The sequence below is a fragment of the Prionailurus viverrinus genome, chromosome B1 (genome assembly GCF_022837055.1).
Source record: "Prionailurus viverrinus isolate Anna chromosome B1, UM_Priviv_1.0, whole genome shotgun sequence".
Taxonomy (NCBI): Eukaryota; Metazoa; Chordata; class Mammalia; order Carnivora; family Felidae; genus Prionailurus; species Prionailurus viverrinus.
The window spans coordinates 72,005,890-72,029,247 of NC_062564.1; the positions used below are offsets into that span (position 1 = coordinate 72,005,890).

Here is a 23,358-nt window from a genome sequence, read left to right on the forward strand (position 1 = left end):
CCCTCTGTCTCTGTGCCTACCCTGCTCACACGTGCTCTCTCTCTCTCTCTCTCTCTCTCGAAATAAATAAGCATTAAAAAAAAATGAGGATGCCTCATTTTCCTCTTACTTTTGATCTTTATTTATCCATCCCCTTTCTTAGAAAAAGAAAAAAGCAAAACAAAACACTGTATTTCTTTGTTTTACACCAAACCAAAGCAATCTCAAAATAATGTGTGTTGACCCAGGTGTAGAAACGTTCCAGGAGGAAAAATATTGATAATTCTGATTAACATTTTCATTAGCCAAGTAGGTCAGAAAGGAACCATGTCCTGGTTTGTCTAGCTTGTATTTATTTATTGACTTCTGTATAAGTACTCTTCTGATCATCTTTTTCAAATATTAAATGATTTTTAATTATAAAATGAATAATACCTCTCAGCTGTTCTGGATTTTGATGGCATTTATAATAAAACAACGTATATTTGACTTCGGGTGAAAAAGACTCTTTTGATAAGCGTAAGGCCTACATTTTGTGAACACAGTGTTGATGTGCTTTACATTCACATGTTTTCTCGGCTCCAAACCTATATATTCAATTTTTTGGTTTTCTCCATAGACACCTTAACCTCAATGTGTCCAAAATTATTCCCCTTTCCCTCCTTCAAAGAACAAACAAAACAAAACACAACGAAATGAAACAAAAATATGTCTGCACCTCCTAGAGTCTCTATTTGGTTAACATCATCAACATTATGTAATCACCCAATCAAACATAGTGAGGGAAATTTTAGATATTTAATCAGGTCAGCTACACTTTAGTAACCCATCACTTAACCGCCTACCTCCTCTCCATTTCTACCATCCTTTCCTAGATGCATGTTCTTTAGAAATGTCTTATCTCCACTAGTCAGTAGTCTACTTACCAGACCCCATGTCCCTTAATACATAGGTTCTCAAAGTATAGTCCCCAGACCAGAAGCCACTTGAGGACTTATGAAATACTTTGTTTTAATTAGTGCTCCAGGTGATTCTGACGGATGTTATTATCATCGATTTACCGTGTGTTCCCTGGATTTGCATGTCTGTGAGACATTATTATCATGTTATTCCCCTGCTTTAAACCATTGCGGAGCTCTGTAATGCCTAAAAGATAACATGCCAACTCTTGGGGCACCTGGGTGGCTCAGTCAGTTAAGCATCAGACTTTGGCTCAGGTCATGATCTTGAGGTCTGTGAGTTCGAGCCCCGCGTCAGGTTCTGTGCTGACAGCTCAGAGCCTGGAGCCTGTTTCGGATTCTGTGTCTCCCTCTCTCTCTGACCCTCCCCCGTTCATGTTCTGTCTCTCTCTGTCTCAAAATAAACGTTAAAAAAAAAAAAAAAAAAAGATAACATGCCAACTCTTTTTAAATACTTTTCACAAAGAAGCCCCTTTTCTACCTTCTTCACCTCAGTCTCTGCTGTTCTACATGGGCCTATGCCATGCTCCAGCCCTAACTAGCTACTTGAAGTTCACCCAGTGAGACTAAAAGAAAAGCAATGAAATTTTCACATAATAATTGGGAGTCACAATGAAAATCATCAAGATGTTCCTGGGTGTGATTTCACAAAGGGAAAAGATACTAAAGATCTCAAAGTGAATACTAAATTACACAACTTTATACAAACTCTGCATCCCCTTTAAAAATTTTAATTTGAAGTGGATCCTTATCATTAACACTAGAAACAAGTTTGAATGGGAGCCCAGGTAGAAACTGGCATTATAAATTGTTTTGACTTTACATTAAGAATTACTAATATATCCTTTGGAAAAAAAAAAAAAAAAAAAAAACTCTTACAACTCTACAGTTTAATCACACCAAGAAGTAAAAATAAAAAGAGCTAAGTCAAATCATTTAGTCTGTTAAAAGAATAAACCTTTACAAATAGCATTCAATCTGAGATTCCAAGGCATCTTGGTGACAGAACATCTGTTAATGTATTTTTTTTTTCATTACTGCATGAGAAAAGCAAAAGTTGAGGTAAGTATTTCTATCCCTGTCATATGGATAGTCAACTGGGGCTTAAACTGGAATTTGTACCAGAGCAGATAGTTAATAAATGGCAGTGCCGGAATTTGCTCCCAAGCTCCCAAGCCATTGCTTTTAGCCACCATTTTACTTGTCTCTATAATTTTCAGCTTAGCCACAATCAGGTACTATGTACATGTGCACATGTACACACACACACACATACACACATACGCGCACACACACAAACATGCTAGGGCCTTGTAAGTAAAAGCAATTCTATGGGGGCGCCTGGGTGGCGCAGTCGGTTAAGCGTCCGACTTCAGCCAGGTCACGATCTCGCGGTCCGTGAGTTTGAGCCCCGAGTCAGGCTCTGGGCTGATGGCTCGGAGCCTGGAGCCTGTTTCCGATTCTGTGTCTCCCTCTCTCTCTGCCCCTCCCCCGTTCATGCTCTGTCTCTCTCTGTCCCAAAAATAAATAAACGTTGGAAAAAAAAATTAAAAAAAAAAAAAAAGCAATTCTATGTAATTGTCCAGAGACAAACTAGATGTGATCCTTATAAGATAAAACTTGTAACTGAGACCAAAGAATAGTTCAATTTCATCAAGAATTTGCAGCTTGCTTATAGATAACCACCCTAGGTCAAGGCTGATAGGCATTTAAATTCCTTTGATAATATTTTGCACTCCCTTCATAAAAGAAATTTAACTAAGTATTGCCAATATCCAGGCCAATATAGAAAAAGAATAAAGCTCCTGTCTGATCTAAACTCTTGGTCTAATACTTACTAGAAATGAACTGAATCACTGTTTAGTCTATTTTCTCCTCCCTTCTTCTGGAAAGTTCAGGGAACTATTACTCATGTCCACTTCAATCCTGTGTTGACTATACCTCCCAGACCACAAGCACTGGAACTGGGAAAAGCACCTTTGCCTTTCTGGTCTAGAGGTGCTGGAAGCAGGAACCTCACCCGAGGAAGGAGCTGGCCTACAACAGGGAAGAGTAAAGCCAACACCTACAGAAAAGAAGAGATGAGACACAGAGGATCCTCAGAAGTTCCAGGAATATGGTACTCCAGGAACTGGATGCATCCCCAGACTCCTCTCAATCCTTTGAGCTAGTGGAGTAATTGCCAAGTCCCCTCTGGGCAAGCTTCAGATAGATTTCTGTCATTGGTCATCGAGAGTCCTAATAAATACGAGCAATGTTTCCAAAACAATATATGGCAAAATATCTCTTAAACTTTTTGATTGTACAACTCTTTGTGTAGAATGACACATTTTATTGCACAAAGTATTTGAAATTGCTGAAGTTTCAAGCTTATTAAAGTACAAAATGAGATAATGATTATTATGTTAAATGGTTTACCTTAAGGTGTAATTATTAGGGGACATTGAGGTTTTAATAGGAAAACCTTCTACGTAAAATGTTACAATTCAGCTGAATTAATTTCCTTAATTCATTATTACAAAAATGAGTTAATAAAATTATTTACAGAATTGAATCAGAGCACCACAATGCTTACCTATATATATATACATATATTACATTAGGACTCTTGATGTATCATGACAACTCATAGAAAATTTTAAAAAACACAGACTGAGAAATCGATGCCTTCATAGATTTGGAGATGAGTTTAATCTGATTCATCACTGCTGAAGTAAGAGCTGTCACAATATTCAGCCGTGTAAAGGAATTTATGAATAATTGGGTTCATCTTCGGTATCCAGTGTCGGGGAACCAGATATGTTGAAAGATTAAATAAATCTACAAACACCTTGTACCTGTCACTGGAAAAACACAAATATACAGATGTAGATTCATTGGCATGAAATATTTAAAATTTTTCAACAAAAAAATTTCATGATTTTTTGCCATAATTAGTATTTAATATTATGTTTATATATTATAAATTACATTTTGTGTATTATATATAATATATACATATATATAATTAAGGAGTATAATCATTAAGATGGCCTTATTTTCACTCCATATCCAAAGTTCATGCCATAAAACAGTATTACATGTTTCGTTGATCCTGACCAAATTGGTTCAGATTAAAACCTAGAGTCTTATGATTGTCATGCTACCTTCATAAAGATAAGGGTGTGTTCTTGTGTCTGACTTTTAAAGGAGGGTATGCAAAATTTTTAAAAATGAAAACACACAAAATTCTTAGTTGTTCATCAGAAAATATTTTCCACCTGCCAAATAGCTGTCAAGTAACTGACATGAATGGATTAATAAATTGAAGTACCATCTTAGATTCATAATAAATGTCTATAAATGTGGTTTTGACATTTACAATAGGTCTTGTGTGTGTCAAACATTTTAACTGTTGCAGTTTTACAGCAGAAGAACATTTGCCTTTGAGGTCAAATTAGAGTTGAAGCTCTGCTCTGTCACTTGCAACTCGTGTGATCTTGGACAAGTTGTCTAAACCTCAGTGTCTTGGTCCCTAACTCTGTAAAATAAAAACTACAATCCCTTCCTCTGACTGGGCTTTTGTAAAGACATAATGAGATCATGACACGCTAGAAATGCTAGTTGTGTTAATTATTCCCACCACCCACTGATGTGGGGGTTCATGTCCTACAGGCAATCATGTTCTGTTTCATGCTTAGAGAATGTATCCCCAGGGAAAGAGAAGGTATTGTAAGGACTGAAAATTCAAACCTATGAATCTTATAAATCTTTTAGTCTAGAGTTTATTCCTAGGGAAAGTGAAAATTTATAAAAATGATGAAAAATTGAGCATGCATGTTTTATAACTTGTCAATCTGAAATTGGGATAGGGATGAATAGGGATGAAAGCCATGTACAATATAAAGAATTTGGGGGAGGGGCGCCTGGGTGGCGCAGTCGGTTAAGCGTCCGACTTCAGCCAGGTCACGATCTCGCGGTCCGTGAGTTTGAGCCCCGCGTCAGGCTCTGGGCTGATGGCTCAGAGCCTGGAGCCTGTTTCCGATTCTGTGTCTCCCTCTCTCTCTGCCCCTCCCCGTTCGTGCTCTGTCTCTCTCTGTCCCAAAAATAAATAAAAAACGTTGAAAAAAAAAAAGAATTTGGGGAACTAAATGTGAATATCTATTTATTCTGGAGCTGATTCTCCTTTCCCAAAGAGCTTTGCAAGTTTCCCTGTTTTCATATATGTCTATCTCTATATCCATCTATAATATTGTGAACATTAAGTGAGTTAAGAACACAGATGTCCTAGAAATCTCTCTAGCATGTTTTAAGTGCTAAATAAATATTGACCCCTTTTCTTGTAAATACTCTCTGGGCACTCTCTGGAGTAGATGGAAATAGTTTTTAGAAAATAGTCATACCAGGGAACAAACTATTTTTTCACTGTGTCATTCACCTGGGCATGAGGACATTAGTGGAATGAATGATAAGTGTTTGAGTCTAGTCCAAACTTGGGCCAGAATGAGTTGAAAACATTCCTATGTGGATGAACTCCCTCATATCTTCACAGGTCATGCAGCCACTGGTACCTTGCCCCATCTCATCTCAGGATGAACTTCCAGGACTAAGGATTTTTACAACAACCTCTCTAATAGGAATACCTTAATCTAGTCAGCATGAATGTGTTGTCAGCGGTTCAGATGGGAGCAAGTATGAATCACATTTCCTAGGTAATGCACATGTATGCGGAGAAACAAAAAATCAGTGACTTCCACCAAGAAAAGCAGGTGAGTTTCCCCATCTTACCTGACTGTTGAGCGCAGATACTGATAACCAGAGGACCCACCAGTGCCAGCTTTGCTGCCCAGCATTCTGTGCACCATGCACACGTGGTTATCTAGGCAAACACACAAATTAACTCCATGGATATTTTTCTGCCTTTAGTTCCACAATGGTCTAAAAACAAGGGGTTGGTAATGATTACTGCTTGTGAGAAAAGGTTCACACCTTATCATCACTTAGCCATATGGAAGGTTTACATGTGAGAGCCAGATGAAACCTGTAGGTTGCCTGGCACCCCACTTGGTTCAGGTTACATGCATATGACTCCATCCATCATTATGTTTAGCCTGCGAACACAATAGGGAGGCTTAGGGCCGCATTATGACTTTCAGGAGCCCTTGCCACTTTTGTCTTCACGCATGGGTCCCTTCTTCCATGAAACACACACACACACACACACACACACACACACACACATACACACACACACACACACACATATATATGTGTGTATATATACGTATATATGTACATATATACGTATATATACACACATGCACATATGCCTATATATATGAACATATACATATGTATATATGTGCATGTGTATAAAATTATATTTTAAAATTGTGTTGGCTTAAAGCTGAATAAGTTGTGGTTATATATTAAGACACTTTTTTTAACCTATAGTTAATTTTTTCTTCTGATTATTAAATAATACATTTTCATGGGCCCCTAAAGGTACTCTGGGCCCTAGGTGTTGTGTCTGCTCTGTGTACCAGGTAAATGGCCCTGGAAGAGAGTAATTGGGCTGATTTGAAAAATAAATAAATAAATAAATAACTCGGGCTGATGTAAAAAAAAAACAAACCTCATTCCCACACAAATGAGGAAAGAAAAGATAGTGGGAACAAGAGCAGACAGAGAAAAGGAATAAAGAAACAGGATGGGGAAAAGGATTATCGAGGCTGGGTGGTAGTGTTGGGAGGTGTGGGCAGACTTACATCTCCATTTGGTCATGAGTGCGTCTATGTCCATGAGAGAAGTCAGCAACTGAAAAGGGACCTGGAATCTAGGCTCTTCCCTAAAGGAGAAATAATAAGTCTATTGAAGCAAATCCAGGGTGTTCAGAGGGCAGGAGTTTTCTAATCTGTTGGCCCCAGAAACAAATGTGAACTTTGCCTCTTAAGAGCTGTAGCAGCTCTGGATTACTGTCTCAGTCTTAGTTTCTTCATCTCAAAAATGAAGATACTACTGCTCATCTTACAGCATTTGTGTAAAGAGTCTAGAATATTCCATATAATGTACATGAAGTAACCAGTCAGAGTCACAGCTAACATTGATTCTTACTAAATGGTAAATATACACTATCTCAGATTCACCAGCTAATACCACTCAAAAACTTCTTCTGGGCAAAGATATTAAAACATAAAAACAAAAACTGCCCTTTATTTCCTCTAATCTATATGTTTTGTCCTTTCTTCTAATCATTCAACAAATCTCAGTACATTTTCTGCTTCCAAGGCGTGAACTTGAATGGCACAGATTTAGTAGGGATTTAGGAAAAGAGTCAAAAGATTTTATTGATATTTCTGAGGAAATGAATTTAAGAAGATTAAAAAAATCAAATAAATACAAGTAAGAGGCCCAGTAAACAGAGATTTTACTTTTGTTGCTGTTTTTAATGTTTGCTTGTGTGCTCTCCATCGTTCTGACACATTTAAGTTATGACACATGAAGACGAGGCCTTTATACACATGTTATGGGAGTAGGTGGACATTTAAGGGAAACCTCAAACACTTCAGACAGTGAAGACAATTTTACTTGAAATTGCAGGATAAAGAGAACAATTTATAAAGGTGTTTTCATTTTACCCACTTGTTTTTTTAATTTCATAAGATAGGAATAACTCTACAACCTTGTGTAATGATGGGACACATTTTATGACCGAGTTTCTGAGGTAGATTACACTTTGGCTTTTTAGGACACTTAACGTCATATGATGTATTGTGGAATTTAATTACAAAGATGTTTAATTAACTAGTGTGTGTATATATGTATATTTCTGCCCACTATAGGGATAAAATTATACTCATACTCTCTAAAAGAAAAAACTAGTGAACTTTCACAATTATTTTCTAAGTTTTACCCCAAACTAAATGACTTTTTAAAACTATGATTGCAATTTATAAGCTCTATGCTTTAATGTTTATTTATTTTTGAGAGAGGGGAGAGACAGAGTGTGAGTGGGGGAGGGACAGAGAGAGAGGGAGACACAGAATCTGAAGCAGGCTAAAGACTTGAACTTACGAACCACAAGACCATGACCTGAGCCAAAGTCAGATGCTTAACCAACTGAGCCACCCAGGCACCTAAGCTTTATACTTTTTTTTTTATGCTCTAAATATTTATTAACAACATTTACAATAAAAAACATACAGAACGTGTGAAGAAAATAGAAATAAATGGCATAGCTACATATTGGATTGACTGCTGAAAAAATAAGCTTTATACTTTTTGTGTTATCTGTATCCACTCCTCAATTTCTGCTTCTACTCTTCTAATTTGCTTTTACCTGTAAAAATATATCATCAAGGCCCCCTGAAGTGCTCTGTATGACAGTCTTCTTTCACCTGTAAGATACATAGCAAGTTTTAATTTAATGAGAAATTGAGGTCAGTCATATTAATTTTGGTCATCACCTTAAATAATTAAGTTTTAAATGTAAAGTTTTATTTAAATTTTTTATTCCTTAGATTTTAAAAAGCAAACATATATATATACATACTTTAAATACATATGTAATACATATTATACATATACACACTTTAAATATATATGTAATATATATGCACTTTAAATTTTCAAAACCTTTAAATATCATATTAGGAAAACTTGATATAGAAAACACTTAACTTCCATGATAAAACAAATATATTTTTCAAGTCAAACCGTAAAATGACTTACTTTAAAAAAAGTTAAATAAGATTCATTCTGAGGTTCATTTGAAAGTAATTTTCTGATTCACTTAAAATCACTTAGATTACTTAAAATCACTCAGCTTCAAGGAGTACAACCCTTATATAAAATCTCATAGGGGTGCCTGGGTGGCTCAGTTGGTTAAGCATCTGACTTCAGCTCAGTCATGATCTCACTGCTGGTGAGTTTCAGTCCTACATCTGGCTCTGTGCTGACAGCTCAGAGCCTGAAGCCTGCTTAGGATTCTGTGTCTCCCTGTCTCTCTCTCTGCCCCTCCCTCGTTTCCACTCTGTCTTTCTCTCTCTCTCTCTCTCAAAAGTAAAGTAAAACATTAAAACAAAATCTTATATGTGTGCTCTGATAAAAGGCTTTGCTCTATCGGCAGAAAAACAAAATTTTGCTATTCTTTACAGAGGTTTTATAGAAAACTGGGCCTAACAACATTTAAGTTTGCAGGATTTCATACTAATTTCATATACTGCTATGCCTTATACTAATGTTATAAAAATTAATATTTACTTCTATTCTGCCTATATATATATCACTTATATAAGTTTACAACTTGTAAGGCTTATAAGTACTTTATAATAAAAGGTCCAAATACAAATGAACACAAAAATTTTAAACACATAAAAGAGTTATATAATGAAAGTATTGATTATACTGGTCAATTGCTTTCAGAAAATAATAGCCCAATGTTAATTATGCCAGAGGAGCTAAATATGTGCTTTCCCTGGTCTGCTTGGGAAACTTCTTTCCTCTGGCAAGCCACCCCAGCCCTCACAATAGTTATTCTTTTGGTCTCCTGCTGCTACTGTACTGTTTACAATTACACCGATTGTCTTCATTTCCATCTCTATTAGGCTGTGAACTAATTGCAAACTCATATTTAATCGCTTCTCGGCCTTTTGGCTAAGATCAAGTGCAAACTCATATTCAATTTCTCTTGGTATCCAGCGCGGCTGATGCATATTATGAAAGCTTCTGACTAAAGTCTTTAAGATGAACTGAGCATGTGAACTTCTTCATAAGGTTGTAACAGATAAAATGAACCCAGTTCTTGTTTCTGTAAGTGGAATATAAATTTTCATTTTATTTCCCCCACGTGAGGTTTGATATTTTGAGCTCACAGGCATACATTCCGGGAAAAGGATCCTTAGAATAAAATACCTTTACTGAGGAGATGTTCGTGACGTTTCTCATCAAATAAGGAGAGTAACACCTCTTTTTGTTTCCGAAATTCAGCCATTTGTTCCTCCTTTTCCTCCGATTCTTCCTTAGCCTTTAGGAGAAATATTGCATTAATATTCCCAAGAGAGATCATAGATTCTTATTTTGGAAAACATCTTTTGTGAGAAATAGACTCACCAGGAGCAGAAAGGGTATACTTGGAAAACTTACCGTAACATCTAATATCACAACAAATTATGACATGGGTCTTCTTGACACTCACTGGTTCTATCCTTTTATTTAAGTTTACGTGATTTGTTAACCCCATGAGAGATTTTCATCAATATCATGAGAAATGGACTCAGATTGGGCAAAACCGGAAGTAACTACGAGTAGTCGGTAATGATCTAATTTTAGACAGCAGTTTTTTATCACAGGAAAGGAAATAAAGGAAAAGTTAAGAATTTCCAGTCAGAAAAACTATTAACTCTATTAATATTCTATACTCAGTATTTTATAAATATAATTTCTTAGATACTTTTCACCCGCAGATATTTGTTCATTTGATATCTATTGATTCATTTCAGGAAATTCTTACTCTTCTGCCTCCAACAAATGCTTTACTTACAACTCAATTAATTGAGCTGACATAAAAATTAGTTAACTCAATTATTTTCCATCTGTCTGAATGATGGCTCGTGTGGTAAGAACTTGTAGGCACATGATTGTCAGTTAATTATTCATTTATTTAGTAAATGTCATGCTAAGGTGATAGAGATAAGGTGAGTAAAAATTGAGTTCCTTGGGCGCTTGGGTGGCTCAGTTGGTTAAATGTCTGACTCTTGGTTTTGGTTCAGGTCATGATATTACAATAGTGCATTTGAGCCCTGCATTGGGCTCTGTGCTGACAGTGAGGAGTCTGCTTGGGATTCTCTTTCTCTCCCTCTCTCTCTTTGCCCCTCACCTTCTCTCTCTCTCTCTCTCTCTCTCTCTCTCTCTCTCTCTCTCAAAATAAATAAATACACTTAAAAAAATCTAGTTCCCTGATCTCATGCGCATATTATCTGATGGGAATAAGACACACAAATAATCACCTTGGCATTACATTGCAAACATTGATAGTAGCATATAGGAGAAGCATAATGCCATGATAAATTATAGTAATGAGGAGGTCAGGGGAGATCTTTCTGAAGGAGTTTTCCTTGAGCCACAACCTGCAGAATGGGAAGGAGCCACCTGCGGAAGAATATTCCGAGCCCAGAGAAAAACATATAAAAAGACTGTGAAATGGTGGTAAATTCAAAGAACTAAATTCAACTTAAGGAAATTCAGTATGGTTGGACAACATGAGATCAGAAAACACCTTGAAGACTATGTTAAAGACGTTTATCTTCATTTTAAAAACAATAGGGAGACATGGGTTTCATGCAAAAGCAAAATGTGATCAGTTCTGCCCTTTGAGAAGATTGTTTCAACTGCAGTATGGAGAATAGATTGGGATGGAGTCATATTGGGGAGAAGTGTAGAATAGTTGAGAGAATATTATAAGTCCAGGTGAAAAGTAATAGCAGTTTGCACTTGATTGGTGGTGGTACATTCAATGGAGATATCTGAGAGCTATTTAGAAGGTAAAATTGGTAGGATTTGGTGATAACTTGAAGAAGTGATTGAGTAAGAGGGAGGTACCAAAGATCGATTGCACATTTCAGACTGGACAAACAAGATGGTTTCTAAGAGAAAAACTTCTACAACTTGTAGAAGACTAGGTTGACATGAGAGAGGAAGGAAGAGAAAATTGTTTTTAAGTTTGGTTTTATCATTATGTTTTTGAGAGGACTAGGAGGAAATTATAAAGTAAGGTGTCAAATATGTCATTTGAAATGAAAGGAGATATCAATGCTGGAGGTAAATGTTTGGGAGTTATTGGCATAGTAGTAACTATTGAAACAGTGGGTATAAATGAGTTCATCTAGGGAAAGAGTAGAGAGAGAATACAGGGGTCTAAGCCAATGCATTGTGAAATCCCACCACCCACAGGTCTGAGAAAGAAAAATGAGCCAATAAAGGAAACAAATCAAGACAATAGGGCCATAGAATTAAAGGAAGACCGAATGGTATGTACCAAATCCAAGGGGCAAAAAATATTCAAGTAAGAGTAAGTAGTCATTATTATTGAATGCCACTAGGAGATCAAGTAAATTAAAAATGGCCATTGAATTTACATACCTAGAGGCCATCTGTGAATGATGGGACAAGAAGATAGACTGGTCTGGGTTGAGGATTAGACGAAAGAAAAAGAAATAATTATGCTAACTACTGTTCTAAATACCTTACCAATGTTAATCTAATTAAATGCTCATAATAACTCTACAAGGTAGATACTCTTATTTTCTGTTTTACTAGGTAGATACTCTTATTTTCTGTTTTACCATTAGTGAAAGTGAAGCAAAGGGAGGTTAAGTAACAGAAGAAGTTCAATGTTACAGTTATTTTAAGAGGTGAAGGTGGGACTTGAACCCATATAATGAGATTTCAACGTCCCTGCTGTAAGCACTACCTGATATGGCTTCTCCAGATACAGCCTCTCCAGACATAGAATTGAAATAATTCTTTCAAGAAATTTAGTAATGAAGAGAGGACGGTGGCGGAGGGGCTGTAGCTTGAGGGAAATGAGGAATCAACAGTATCTTTCTCAAGTGAAAGAAATTTGTAACTGACAGCAGTTAAGAAGGACCCAGGATATCTTTGGTTGACTGGTCTTTTGTGAGCCTACTTCTGTCTAGAATTGGTCATGGTATGAAATTTTTGATAGAAGTAAAAAAGGTCTATTAATCTTATATATTTATCAAACACAAAATCTTGCCCAGAATGAACTTATTACTTTAATTTCTATTGTACATAAATAAAATAAAATCAACCATGTAATATATTTTGTGTAGATGCATTTGTGAAAGAAAAAGAATGTAAGAAAAATGAACGTTTAAAAGAAAATTAGGGATTTGTTAAATAAAATTTTCAATACTTCATCTGTAGTAAATATATTTACTTATGGCATCATAAGTACCTGAATTCTTGTGAATTCTTCTTCCAGGCCCTTGAGAATGTTGTTTTCAAGCTTTCCCCAGAAGTTAAATCCATGTGGCTCTAAACCTGGTGTTCTTTCCAGCCACGCCTGAAGTATTTTTTTTTTTTAAGTAAATATATTATAAAATTTCAAATATATAAAATACATTGTACTTAACATCTATGAACTTGAAATAGGAAGTATGTCATAAGTTTTTTTGTATATAAATATTTCTCTTTCCCTTAAATTTATTCATTTAATGAATAGCAATTTATTACATTTCATTTCTTAATCTTTAAAGCAATCATATTAATAATGTTTACTCTGTATTTATTAAGAAATGTGTTATTACAGAAATTCCAATTTTGTTCTATAAGTCTATGAACATATCTAAATGTTGTTTTAATGAAGTCTTCTGGTTTATTCTCAAAATACCTTATGTCTTAGGATATGAAGGAATTATGACATGCATATCATATGATCTCTTCTAAATGTAGGAGCATGGTATCTAGGCAACTTTGAAATCTGAAATCAACTAAACACTCAGCTATTTTAAGAGTCCACAAACCTTTTTTTTTTTTTTTGCATATACAAGACTTTTTAATGTAGAAATGAAACAAAATTTGTGCACCTATGGATTCTCATCTGACCTATTTTTGGTTTTGAAATTAACTTTGTGACTCTTTCCCTCCGTATCTTTATGAGCTGTTATTTGGAGTTATATATACTATATTAACCTAAGTCCACATTTACAATACCCAGGGGATCCGTGTGCAAAGTATAAGTCACTAAAAGAAATTTTTAATTTGCAAAGGAAAAACCCTTGTGAAGGAAATCAAGACCATATAATCTTTATTTAATAATTTACTTGTGAAAAAACAGTAATCCCTCAAGACCTTTTATAGACCCATGGGGAATTAAGATATGAAAGGAACAAATTCTGAAGATTATACTCTTAGTAATTTAGTTTAATTGAGAAAAACACACAACTTGTGGAACTTTTCAATAATGGAATATTTTAGAGAATAAAGCTCACTGAATAATTAACTACACTCGGTGTTAAAATCAGCTAGTTAAATGTTGTTTAGCAGGGTTGTTTAAAGGAATCATTTTATAAGATAAGAAGGCGATTAAATATTAACATAGAGTTGTTATATAAATATTTCTGAAATTCTCAAGGGAGTTCTTAATAGTTTAAATATTTCAATTACTTGAGTTGAAGCATTCCTTTAAAGTCTTTCTGTTCTTATTTACCATGAATGTGACAAAACCTTTGAGTTTTAAAACTTCCATGTAGCAGAAGCGCAATTAACAAGATGTGGGGAGTTAGACTTTAGAGACAGTATTTGAGCATGTACCTCCACTAGTTGAAGTAGTGTTTTTTCCTGCTCGGATTTAAGTAGCAGTTCATTATCTTCTCCTCTGAAGTTATCACGATAATGTCTTCTGTTGTAAGGGACCCTCAAACTCTGAAGAACACCTATCTTGTTTTCTAACAGTCGGAATTGCAAACTCTGGAAGCCTGAGGCTGGAGACAAGTACTCTCTTTGAGAATAAAAGGAGGAAGGGAAGAGAAAAGAAAGATGACAGGAGTTGACATTGTAAATCACTGTAATGCTTTCTTCTGTTGTGAAAGATCGTTAGTTTTACTCTCTTGGACATCACCGAGAACACATAACTGCCTAGAGTTGGACCTGGGGTTTAATCCTCCCAAAGAAAGAAAATTGAGCTACCTAAACATCACTGTTGCTGTCAGTTAATCAATTTAAAGACGGCATGTTTATATCGTTTGGGAAATGGCATATATGTGTGTGTGTTATATATATATATACACACACACACGTATAGATACATATATGTTTATGTGTTTGTGTACAAATTTGTTTCCTAAGGTAAAGACAGGTGTACATTGAACAGTATTTTTATTCTATAGTGCTGAAAGATTCCTTATAAATATTATTTAATCCCTCTTAAAATTTATATTCTTGGATGTTATTATTGATCTCACTACCTAGTATTAAGTATACCAACGAGATCCTACCAGTAAAACAAATGAGATAATGCCTCACACAAAACAGGCAATCAAAAAATGTTCTTACTCCCACCCCACAACCACCCAAACGCTTCTATCCTTCTAAGCTTCCTTCATCTAATTGGTTGTAAGTCTTCAAATTTTTAAATCCACCACAAGGGATTTTTAAACCCCTGACTGTCACACGTGTTGGAGACAGCCTATTACATCATTAAATTCACCTGGTACTCTTAAAGAAAATCTCTTCTCAAATGTTGGCATGAAAAAAGCCTTTTAAAAAGTACAAATATGGCTTTGCCCGCCTGGAAATGCACAGCTAAAATGTATAGTTTAATTCATAACTTAAACTGACAGTTTTGCTGACAGGCATCCCATCAACTCTTGTTTCTCTTTTATTTTTAGTTTTTAATTTCTCTTTAATTTAGTTGTATGTATTGTCTTAGCCACGTTAGTCATTTTGATAAGTTGTCTAAAATTCATTGCAGTGGCTTCTTGGCCTTTTGCCTAAGATCAAGTGTAACGTTCTTTTGAGATAAAAACAGGGCACAAAAAATGAATTGAAATTAAGCAATCATAATATTATGTCCATATGTAAAAGTGAGTGATGAATGATTTTTAATAACTTCTCAAATGCTTTGAGATTAAGATCCCCGCATGTTTATAGTGACACAGGGTCAGGAGGACAGGCTTCTTACTCAAAGAGCACATGGCACACATGTTCTCTTCTTACCCCACTGGAATGGAAAGGTAAACCGCGCTGCATTATTACAAAGCCACATGTACACACCTGAAATCATTGAAGTCCAAGGCTGTCATCGTTTCCAGAACAGAAAATTGCTGCACCAGTAGCTTAAGGATCACTGCCACTCGGTGCATTCGAGTAACAACCTTAAGCATGTTCCTTTCATCCCTAACCTGAGAGTTAAGAAATGAAACATTGAGTAATCGGTTCTGATTTCTAGAAGATACAAGATAGACTACAAACCACAGTGCATTCCTATTAACTTTCTATTTTTTTTTTTTAATTTTTTTTTCAACGTTTATTTTTGGGGGGGACAGAGAGAGACAGAGCATGAACGGGGGAGGGGCAGAGAGAGAGGGAGACACAGAATCGGAAACAGGCTCCAGGCTCTGAGCCATTAGCCCAGAGCCTGATGCGGGGCTCGAACTCACAGACCGCGAGATCATGACCTGGCTGAAGTCGGACGCTTAACTGACTGCGCCACCCAGGCGCCCCAACTTTCTCTCTAGTTTAAAGAGGAACACTGGAGTTAACATTTGCCATCCATATATATTGAATATGAATAGCAACTATAAGTTGTGTGCAAAGATTGTGTGCAAAATTGGAATCGGTAGTCTTTTTTTTTCAACGTTTATTTATTTTTGAGACACAGAGTCAGACTGTGAGTGGAGGAGGTGAAAAGAGAGATGGAGACACAGATTCCTAAGCAGACTCCAGGCTCTGAGCTGTCAGCACAGAGCCCAACGTGGGGCTTGAACCCACAAACCATGAGATCGTGACCTGAGCCGAAGTTGGACGCTCAACCGACTGAGCCACCCAGGCACTTCATTAGTCTTTCTTTAAAATAGAAAATTATACGGAAGCAAGTGAGAAGTCAATTTTGGAACCCAATGTCCAATGATTTCAAAGTAAATTTCTCTCTTAGTTTGTTTCTAGAAATACAGGTCAAAGAAACATGGACACTTCTGTGTTAGGGTTAAGCAACACCTTGACAAATCTGCTCTTTACTGAGGGCCCAGAAGTTGCCTTTAACATAAATGGGAATTGTATACATATGTGTAGGAAGAGTACTGTCTGTGCAGAGTTCTCTAGGAGCAGGGGCTCAAAGGCCAGGACCTCAGTCTGTGCGCTGCTTGGGGAAGGTGTGTGGGAGCAAGAGGCAGGCTGGGAGGTGGGGAAGTGCCCTTCAGCTCTGCTCTGCTCTCCTCCCACTCTTGAGCCTCTCCAGGCTTTCCCTCTGTATTCCCTTCTTCCTCTTCTCTTTTCTCTTTTTCTTTCTTCTACTACTCTCTTCCTGCCTCTTCCTTTCTTACTGTTTCACTTCCTCATCATTGTTCCTATCTTCCTATAGCAAATATTCATTACAAATACAATCCTGAGGGGCACCTGGGTGGCTCAGTCGGTTAAGCATCCGACTTTGGCTCAGGTCATGATCTCACAGTTTATGAGTTCAGGCCCCACATCGCTGTCTGTGCTGACAGCTCAGAGTGCCTAGAGCCTACTTTGGCTTCTGTGTCTCCCTCTCTCTCTGCCCTCCTTCCCTTGCTCATGCTTTCTCTCTCTCTCTCTCCCTCTGTCTCTCTCTCTCAAAAATAAACATTAAAAAAGAAAAGAAAAGAAATACAATCCTGATACCTTTTAACTAAAGGATCTATATTAGCTATATTGGCAATCTACCATCATACATAACAACTTTCTTCAAGGGGGAAAAAAAAAATCAAGTTCTAAACAAGGGGCCTGAAACTGAAACTTGAAAGGACCCTTAGAGCCATGTGTAGCTGGAAGGCAGCAATGGCATAGGGAAAGTATCACTACATTCGTGTCCACTCAGAAAAGTTTTTTTAAATGTTTCTGCTAAGTAATAATTCCCTCGTTAGTATTGTTTTTCTAATTAACAGTATTTTTCTACATTCTCCAAATATATATATATAAATCCAATATTGTGATATAATAACTCACATGGCCGTTCTGAAAGATCTCTCGGACAGAATCTAATTCCCAGAGGATTTGCTTAAACCAGAGTTCATAAGCTGCAACGAGAAAAATCATTGTCAGTTGAAAAGTTATGGGACACTTCTTGACCAGAATCGCATGAAAGATATGGCTAACACATTGAAAAAGAAATAAAATGTCATTTAAAAATAATAAATGCCAATACAGCCTTATTTTATGCTAAAAATGCGTATCAGTCATAATGTTATCATAGCCTTCTTTTTTCGATGTTTTAATATGCCAGTCACTTTATCTGCAAGCTTCATATTCATTATTATTATTTTGATTTCTCTCAACAAATATGTTGTCTAGGTCTTTTAATATATAACACACAATCTAATTCTAACTTCCTGTTCAGATGCTGAAGGTGTGTGGAAAAGCAGTGATACTCAGCTCCATCTATAAACTGAGACATTAATGGCCACTAACCTAATGAATATGACAAAATTTTGGTTTCTAGAGGCTTAGAATATTATGGGAGGACAAGCTCATGAATGGTCTAAAACTTCATTATACTCTTCTGCTCCCCTCAGTACCTAGGACAGGGCTTGGCATAAGATAAACCATGGCTAATTATTTTATGAATAAATGAATTAAATAGCCAGTGTAGTTGTTACATGAGTATAGAATATCAATAATCCTAGAGATTCCTAGTGCATTCTATTTGGTGCTATTGTTTGGGTAAAGGGCATGTTTCTGTACTAATTACAGGAATCAAATTATAATTTTAAATTATATTTAAGGAGACCTTCAGGGATTTAATTTTCATATTTGGACAAAGAACAAATCAAATATTTATTAATCGGTTTCTGTATCTTTTTTTCAAGTTTTATTTTGTGTGGCTTGTTCTGTGACCCACTGACCACATGTTGTAGCTGAAGGATGGAAGGAAAGTCTCCCTATCAAATAATGATACTTCCATTTTTTGGATGCTTATTATGTGCCATACCTTGGGCTAAGGGCTCAAGGCACATTAACTCATTTTGTCTTCACGAGAACTCTATGAACAAGAAGATAAAGTCATTCTCTCCATTTTATAAACAGAGAAGTAGAATCATTGGTCAAGACACCTGACCAAAGTCACACAATTTATAATAGTAGAGGTGGGATTCTAAACAATTTTCTGTCCCCAAATTTGTGCTACCCTGCCATAATTCCTCTTCTACTGATTTTGTCTTGGCCTAAGTCACCAATAAAAATGTAAACGTGAAAACAGGAGAAGTAACAACATATCAAGCCACTTATTTTCCATCTTTATTTTTTCACTCTGAGGACTTGCTCATTTTAACCAGCCAGTTAAACAACCATTTGAGGAAAAGATACAAAGAACTGGTAGGAAAAAGAAGCATGTTTAGAAATGGGGCACCAGCTACCATGAGACATTGGTCATGGTCAGACATTCGACAATATTATGACACCAACAATCTTAGAGTAAATTTTAATATTCTGGGGCCATGGACCTCTTTAAGATACATATTCATGAAATTTTGAACACAATTTTAAGAGTTCAGGGACCTTCTAAACTCCCAAAGTCATGGATTCCTATGTTAAAAGCCACTGCCCAGAGGTAAGAAGTCTGGAGAGAATAAACATACATTTTAGGCAAATTTAACATTTACGTTTACTACCAGATTTATATACGATTGTGTAAAGTCACAATACATTTCAGTGATCTATTTCTTGAAAATAGTTTTTTAAAGTTCCAAGTTGAAAAATAGTAACTTGTTAGCTTGTAATTTTTTTGTGAATTACAAGGGACAGAAAGTTTCCTTGGATTTAGGAAAAAGAGAAAGTCCTCCCTGATCCAAATAACAGTAAAAAAAAAAAAAAACCATAAAGAAGACAGTTATAAACCCTAGAAGGATGCCTTATGAGAATTTACCTGGCAGTAAAATATTCTCAAGGATTTCTAACAGAAGGGATTTTTTAGTCTTTGGCCATCTTATAGTTAAAAGAATTGTAGGTTTCATTATTGTTGGGAAATGCCTGTGGAATAGTTACTGTCCAACCTTTTGTTCAACTTACCTTGATGAGTTATGATAAAAAGATGTTCGTCATGGATTTTATTTCCTTTTATTTCACTTTGAAGTTCTTGTGCGTTCAAAACCTTTTCCAACTTTAAACAAAAAATAGAAAGGCCAATTTTGTATAAACTTCCATAAGATGGATAAATCATGGGGATCTAATATATAGCATGGGGATTATAGTTAATAAACTGTTGCTAAGAGAGTAGGTCCTAAATGTCCTCACCACAAAGAGAAATGGTAATTATGTGACGCCATGCAGATGTTAGCTAGTGTTATGATGGTAATCATTTTGCAATATATGTGTGTCAAATTAACACGTTATATAATTCAAATTTACACAATGTTATACATCAGTTATATTTCAATAAGGCTAAAAAAAGATTTTAAAAAAGAAGGATTAATTTTGAAATTGTAAAACTTGTTTTTTTTTTTTATTAATTTTAATAAGAAGTAGAATACAAGGGGCTCCTGGGTGGCTCAGTCAGTTGAGCATCCAACTTTGGCTCAGGTCATGATCTCGTGGGTTCATGAGTTCAAGCCCCACATTGTGCTTGCTGCACTGAAACTACTGTCAGGGTGAGTCCTTCAAATCCTCTGTCCCCCTCCTTCTGCCCCTCCCCCACTTGCGTTCTCTCTTTCTCTTTCACTCTCTCTCTCCAAATTAAGTAAACATTAAAAAAAAAAAAAGTAGGGGCGCCTGGGTGGCGCAGTCGGTTAAGCGTCCGACTTCAGCCAGGTCACGATCTCTCCGTCCGTGAGTTCGAGCCCCGCGACAGGCTCTGGGCTGATGGCTCAGAGCCTGGAGCCTGTTTCCGATTCTGTGTCTCCCTCTCCCTCTGCCCCTCCCCCGTTCATGCTCTGTCTCTCTCTGTCCCAAAAATAAATAAATGTTAAAAAAAAAAAAATTAAAAAAAAAAAGTAGAATACGATACTGAAAAAAAATTCCTCAGTTCCCAAATTCTCAGGAAGCAATCTATTTTTTCAACAGTGCATGAGTCTTATAAAGAATGAGTTAAATTTATGATTTTTATTCTCTTCAGAAGAAAGAGAATAGGTAGGATAGAATAGAATTCGTAGGATTCTATCATAAAAATACCATTACACTCACTGAGAAATCATATCCCTCTGCCTCTTGAAATGAGTATGATAAAAATTTGGTCACTTGCTGAGCTCACTGTTCATCTTCCACTCTTTTGTTCCCTAAAGAGCCTATTCTAAGAAGATCTTAACATTCTTTATCAGCTCATCCTCAGCAACCCATCAATGAAAGCATCAAAGGGTCTAAATATTTCACTTCTTTAAAAATATGGAGGGAAAAGTGGGTGATGGGCATTGAGAAGGGCATTTGTTGGGATGAGCACTGGGTATTGTATGGAAACCAATCTGTCAATAAAGTCTATTAAAAAAAAAAAAAAATATATATATATATATATATATATATATATGACAAACACGCTGTAAATTGACCCCAGACTTATTGCCAAAGACCTCATTTGTAATATCCCTCTTTCATTTACTAACGATTTCAAGAAAACATGTACCTTCAACATTTCTACTTTATGATAAAGGATTTAATAAATGAATTTTTCTGGATACATTCGCAATTACCTAGGCTGGGATTTAGTGACTATGCCTTATTTACACAAGTTGTGAAATGCCTGCCAGTTATCTACACTTTATCTTATCATTTACACTCTTCTGCTCAAGATAATGTCCTCTGCTTCTATTGTATCTCTGCCAGAGAGGTGAATTTTCACATATGAGTCTCTTGAATTATTCTTTAAAAAGCTGAAAAGGCATACATTCCGTGAAAAGGGATATCATTAGGTCCAGAAAACTTTTTGGTGACTGAGAGAAAAAAAACACAAAAAACTCCCAAAACATGAAAATGTCACTTTGTGGAATTTAGCACCTAACAATGGAGGCTGAACACTGTAAGGGCTCTCCCACTTACATGCAGGTAGTTTCCGTAGATAAGTCCTCCTTTGCTGGCTCTATTCACACCGGTTTGTGATTTGTCGTCTTCACTGCCTTCTATGGACAATTTTTTAAAAGCACATCTACAGATTAAATAAGTGAGGAGAAAACAGGAGATCTTGAGACAGCGTAATAACTAACAATATGAGTAGTCAAAATTCTCCTACTGTTTTTAAAGTTGATTTTCTAACAAGAGAATATGGGCGACAATTTTCAGTGCATTTGAAATTCAGAAATTGAAGCGTTCTTACTTGGCATTTCTAAGTGCCTAACCATACTTAAAATAGAGGTAAATACTCACCCAAAGTTGTTTCCTAAAAATGGGCACCCACTCATGGTGAAAATGTACCGTCTGAGAAGCTCCAAGTTTTGACTCTGAACAGGTGATATCACTGACCTTCCCAGATGTTCCACAGAGGCCTTTTATATATCCTCCTCGCTCTGCACCAGCCAATCAGTTCTCTCTCTGTGCTCTTAGGTAGGCTCTAGTTTCAACTGGTACAGAAGCTGAACTCTGTAAACTTTAGTGGGGATCTGTGTGGGGGCCAGTTTGTTTGCTAAAAAAAGTGAGTATTCTGCCAAACCAGGTCATTTGACTAGCTAAGTTCTGCTTTTATATCCAAAATAACAAACATTAAATAAAGCAATGGAGGCTATTTTTTTTAAAGACATTTAATTACTCTATTCCAATAAAACATTTGGCATTAAATTTTAGGATATATAATATAATGAGCTTGTAAAAAACAAGTTATTTATTCTCCCAGTCTCATATGTCTATATTCTTACGAGTGCTAAGCCAAAAGCTGAACTTGGGTGTCTCTGGGAGACGAAATTCATTATATGACAAAGGCAGGGTACATGCTCAAACCTCATTTCTGTCTCATGTTCCCTGAGCTTCTGGCCTGAATCTCATCTGAAAGTTACCAGCAGTTGGGTCGTTTGTTGTATTGTATTGGACCTTAAATGGACATTGTTAATTTACTGCTTACCTGCAGCATAGCATTTGTAGGACACTGGGAGTCATCCACACTAGGGTACTTTATAGATCATGTAAAAACAGTAATAAAGTGCCCACAATTTGAGACAATGTTGGTGATAAAATATTTTTCCCAGAAAACATTATTTATTTGTCCAAGTTCTAAACTATGGCTTTAAAAACTATTGAGCCAGGGTAGAAACTCCATCACCCTGTTCTTGGTACACCACTGCTACATGTTAAGAACTACATATACAGCCAGAATTTCCCATGTATTTAACCCTCAGAATGGTCATCTGATGTCAAATTCACCAAAATAATTAGACGTCAGGTATTTCATTTTTAGTCTTGGCTCTGCCACTGATGAATTGTGTGCCATGGGAAAAAGTGATTTAACTTCCATACATGATCAGCTACCAAATGGAAGTGGTTCAATACTCATCAGAATTCTGAAGGTCCCAATCCACCCTGAAATCTTGATTTTTATGACTATAATAAATTATAATGTTTAATGCAGCCTTACAGAAAGAGAAACAGCATGAACATGCCATGCCATAAAGAGAACTGGGAAATCAGCGAAACCATACCCTAAACCCCTCCTATTCCCTTTGGGTTTTTTACAGGTGACTCTGGCATTGCTCACACAGTGGGGAGGGGTTGTCTGCAAAAGAGGCAGAGCGCCCTTTCTTAGTGCCCTGCCCATGGTGTCCGGAAGCAG

General features: G+C 36.3%; 1 protein-coding gene across 1 annotated transcript; it reads right to left on the reverse strand.

Annotated features, from left to right (window-relative positions):
• Positions 1-3,501: 3,501 nt before the first annotated feature.
• TDO2 (tryptophan 2,3-dioxygenase) lies at positions 3,502-22,000 on the reverse strand. Its single transcript, XM_047856994.1, has 12 exons — positions 21,966-22,000; positions 21,642-21,747; positions 19,686-19,776; positions 17,628-17,698; positions 15,714-15,841; positions 14,253-14,439; positions 12,895-13,002; positions 9,831-9,942; positions 8,257-8,314; positions 6,686-6,765; positions 5,706-5,796; positions 3,502-3,781 (listed from the first exon to the last, which is right to left on the reverse strand). The coding sequence occupies exons 1-12, from the start codon at positions 21,998-22,000 to the stop codon at positions 3,628-3,630; spliced, it is 1,221 nt and encodes a 406-aa protein (XP_047712950.1). The 3' UTR covers positions 3,502-3,627.
• Positions 22,001-23,358: the final 1,358 nt, after the last annotated feature.

What these genes read in the sequence shown, in the direction of transcription:
- TDO2 (XM_047856994.1), bottom strand. Translation starts at nt 22,000, where the DNA reads ATGAGTGGGTGCCCATTTTTAGGAAACAACTTTGG. An exon ending in TTTTTAGGAAACAACTTTGG is followed by an intron (nt 21,748 to 21,965) that starts GTGAGTATTTAC and finishes TTTAATCTGTAG; the next exon opens with ATGTGCTTTTAAAAAATTGT. An exon ending in TTGATGATATATTTTTACAG is followed by an intron (nt 6,766 to 8,256) that starts GTAAAAGCAAAT and finishes TTTCTCCTTTAG; the next exon opens with GGAAGAGCCTAGATTCCAGG.